Source organism: Lactuca serriola, chromosome 4 (assembly GCF_051521515.1).
Source record: "Lactuca serriola cultivar US96UC23 chromosome 4, Lser_US96UC23_V15, whole genome shotgun sequence".
NCBI classification, from domain to species: Eukaryota; Viridiplantae; Streptophyta; class Magnoliopsida; order Asterales; family Asteraceae; genus Lactuca; species Lactuca serriola.
Window position 1 is genome coordinate 216,525,413 of NC_136411.1, and position 2,605 is coordinate 216,528,017.

At 36.2% G+C, this 2,605-nt stretch overlaps 1 protein-coding gene across 1 annotated transcript; it reads right to left on the reverse strand.

The window, feature by feature from the left end:
- Positions 1-207: 207 nt before the first annotated feature.
- LOC145103279 (Low temperature viability protein) lies at positions 208-2,309 on the reverse strand. The gene is made up of 4 exons (XM_079040831.1): positions 1,804-2,309; positions 1,205-1,627; positions 509-1,108; positions 208-414 (listed from the first exon to the last, which is right to left on the reverse strand). The coding sequence occupies exons 1-4, from the start codon at positions 2,248-2,250 to the stop codon at positions 283-285; spliced, it is 1,602 nt and encodes a 533-aa protein (XP_078896957.1). The 5' UTR covers positions 2,251-2,309; the 3' UTR covers positions 208-282.
- Between the last annotated feature and the right edge of the window lie 296 nt (positions 2,310-2,605).

A 2,605-nucleotide genomic window follows, 5' to 3' on the forward strand; every position in this document is an offset into this window, starting at 1 on the left:
TAAGGTCTTATGTAATTAACCCTTACATTAACAAACTTTAAAAGTATATTAAATCATCGGTAACTTCTTTTCCAGTAAACTTTTTTTCAGCATCACTTCAGTGTAAACAAGAAAGGTTATTTTTTTTTTTTTGCTTAATCCAATAGTATTTCACGCATACATTACTTAAAAAAAAAAAGCTAAGTTCAGTAAAAAGGCCAACACAAGTAAAAAAAAAAATCAAAATTTTAACAGTCTGACAAGATATAAATAAAAGAAATTGTTACATGATGATATTTTAGTTTACATAAGATGAATGGAAGATGGGGGAGTGAAAGCAGCAACTTTCTGAGCTTGTTGTGATTCACCTTTGTATAACTCCTTCATGTCTTTCTTTGCACGTCTTGCTTCTCTTCTTTCCTCCTTCAATGCAGCCTACATCAATAATACACAAAATTTTCATCTCATCATTAATTATTAGATAATGAAATAATAAATTCAAGTCTCAATACTTGTTTTCAGATTTTACCTTTCGTTCTTTCTTTTCTTCCTTTGACTCTTGACCAATTACTTTCTTCGGTTTCACCAAATTCTTCACTTTACTCTTCTCTTTCCCATCTCCAATTCCATTCCTCCCATTTGGCAAAAAGTCAACCGGAATCCTCTCTTTCCCTTTCAAAGAAATCACATGAGTTGGATTTCCAAATGCGTTGACCACTTTTTCAGTCAACCTTTTTCTCTTCACACCCGGATCTTGAATCTTTCCAGGGTGATTATCAAGATTTGAGTATGTTGTAATAATCGTCTCACAATCCCATTTTTCAGATTCATCACTACTACTTTCCTCATAAACCACATCTTCTTTATCGTTTTCATTTTCAAATTTTTCAGCATATTCTATGCAACGAGGTCTTAAATCAGCTGCTGTTTCTAGTGAAACTGGTTCTTCTTCCATGTCTTTTTCGTGTACTAAAACTTTATAGTTTTCATCGTTTTCCAATGTATTGGTTTTGGGGTTTAATGTGACATTATTGAGCTTTGATTCAAGAGAATCATAAAACTCATCATCTTCTGATGTGGCATTTTCAAATTCGTCTTCACTTTCTGTACCATATTCCTGAAGTTCAAGCTGTAAAAAAAGGAAATTAGATGGATTAATTAATATTAATAATAAGAATGATGTTACATCATATAAGAATTTACGACAGAATATGAAAATCCTTACCAGATCAAACTGTTCATCTAAAAGTCGACGTTCTCTGGGCTTTGAGGAAACCACAGTTTCAAGATTGTGATTTTTGACCTCATTAATACCAGAACTTTCAACAATTTTATCTTGTGAGTGGGTATGATGTTCTTCTTTCTTGCTGTTTAAACTAGATTCTCCTATGAAAGTAAACTTGTTGTCTTGTTCCACATCTTCTGATTCATCTGGAAGGTTTGCATTGAAGACGAAATCTTCTTCCAAGTCTTCAACATCTGAACCAAAACGCGATACATCGCTATCATCCAGCAATGCTGCCACTTCGGGATCAATGGCTTTTTGGATCCGAACAGGAACTGTGTTCACTGCAACGCCATAGATTGAATTTTTGTATGAATTCTCATCATTAGCCTTGGAAACCTCGATTCTAGATGCATCGTATGCCTGGATTACAGTAAATTATGTATCTTTCACTCAGTTGGGGTTATAAGATTCATCATAGAATGTACTTTGAACAAGAAAATCACAAGTTTCTGAACATCTTATATGGGTATAGTTGAGCATACATTAAGGTCTAAATTCAACATACAAGAATAAGCAAAATAGAAGATGAAGCTAACCTTTACATCACGAGGTAGCTGGTCAAGCACCGCCTTAGGATTCTGGTAATACGCCGAACCACCTCCGGTATCCTTAATGTCCCTCAGATGAGACAAGTAATTGTAGCCATCATCCGGAAACCCTAATTCCAATATTTCCCTTCTCAAATGATCAGGTAACGAAGATTCTCTCCCCAGCCTTCCCGCAGTGGTCTGCCTACCCCGGCCGCCGGATTCTTCACCACTGTAATCTTCAGGAGCGTCATCGAATATTCCATTAGGGTCATCTTCATCACTCAGCTCACCGTCATGTTCGTCGAAAAAGGGTTGCTCTGAGTTGCCGTCAACTCTGACGAATACTCGGTCACCGGAGGGTCCTTCGGTGTAATTCGGATCGGAGGAATCTCGAGCGATTAATTGGAAAGTTGCTGACTTTTTCTTGTCGATGAACTTCTTCTTCCTCCCCATTGTTGAGACTGAATTTGATGAATTGGTAGACGAGTCGAACCGCTCAGAAGTCTGAACTGTATATCTAGGGTTTTAGGGAAATCAAATTGGGCCTCTCGGACTCTATGCTTAAACCCTATTCTAAAGACTGTATTTTGTTGGTTACTTCATTTGGTTCGAAAACATCCGCGGCCCAACAACAAGATCACGACACACCAGACTCAAAACAGAGATACGGGTGCATTTGGTTTTGGAAAACTTTTATAGTTTTCTAAAAAAAATTCCAATAAAAATGGAAATTTTGAAAATGCGTTTTGTTCGTTTAGTTTTTAAAATTGTATGTAAGTTAAAAAAGTGAGTTTTACAGTTTTCCAAA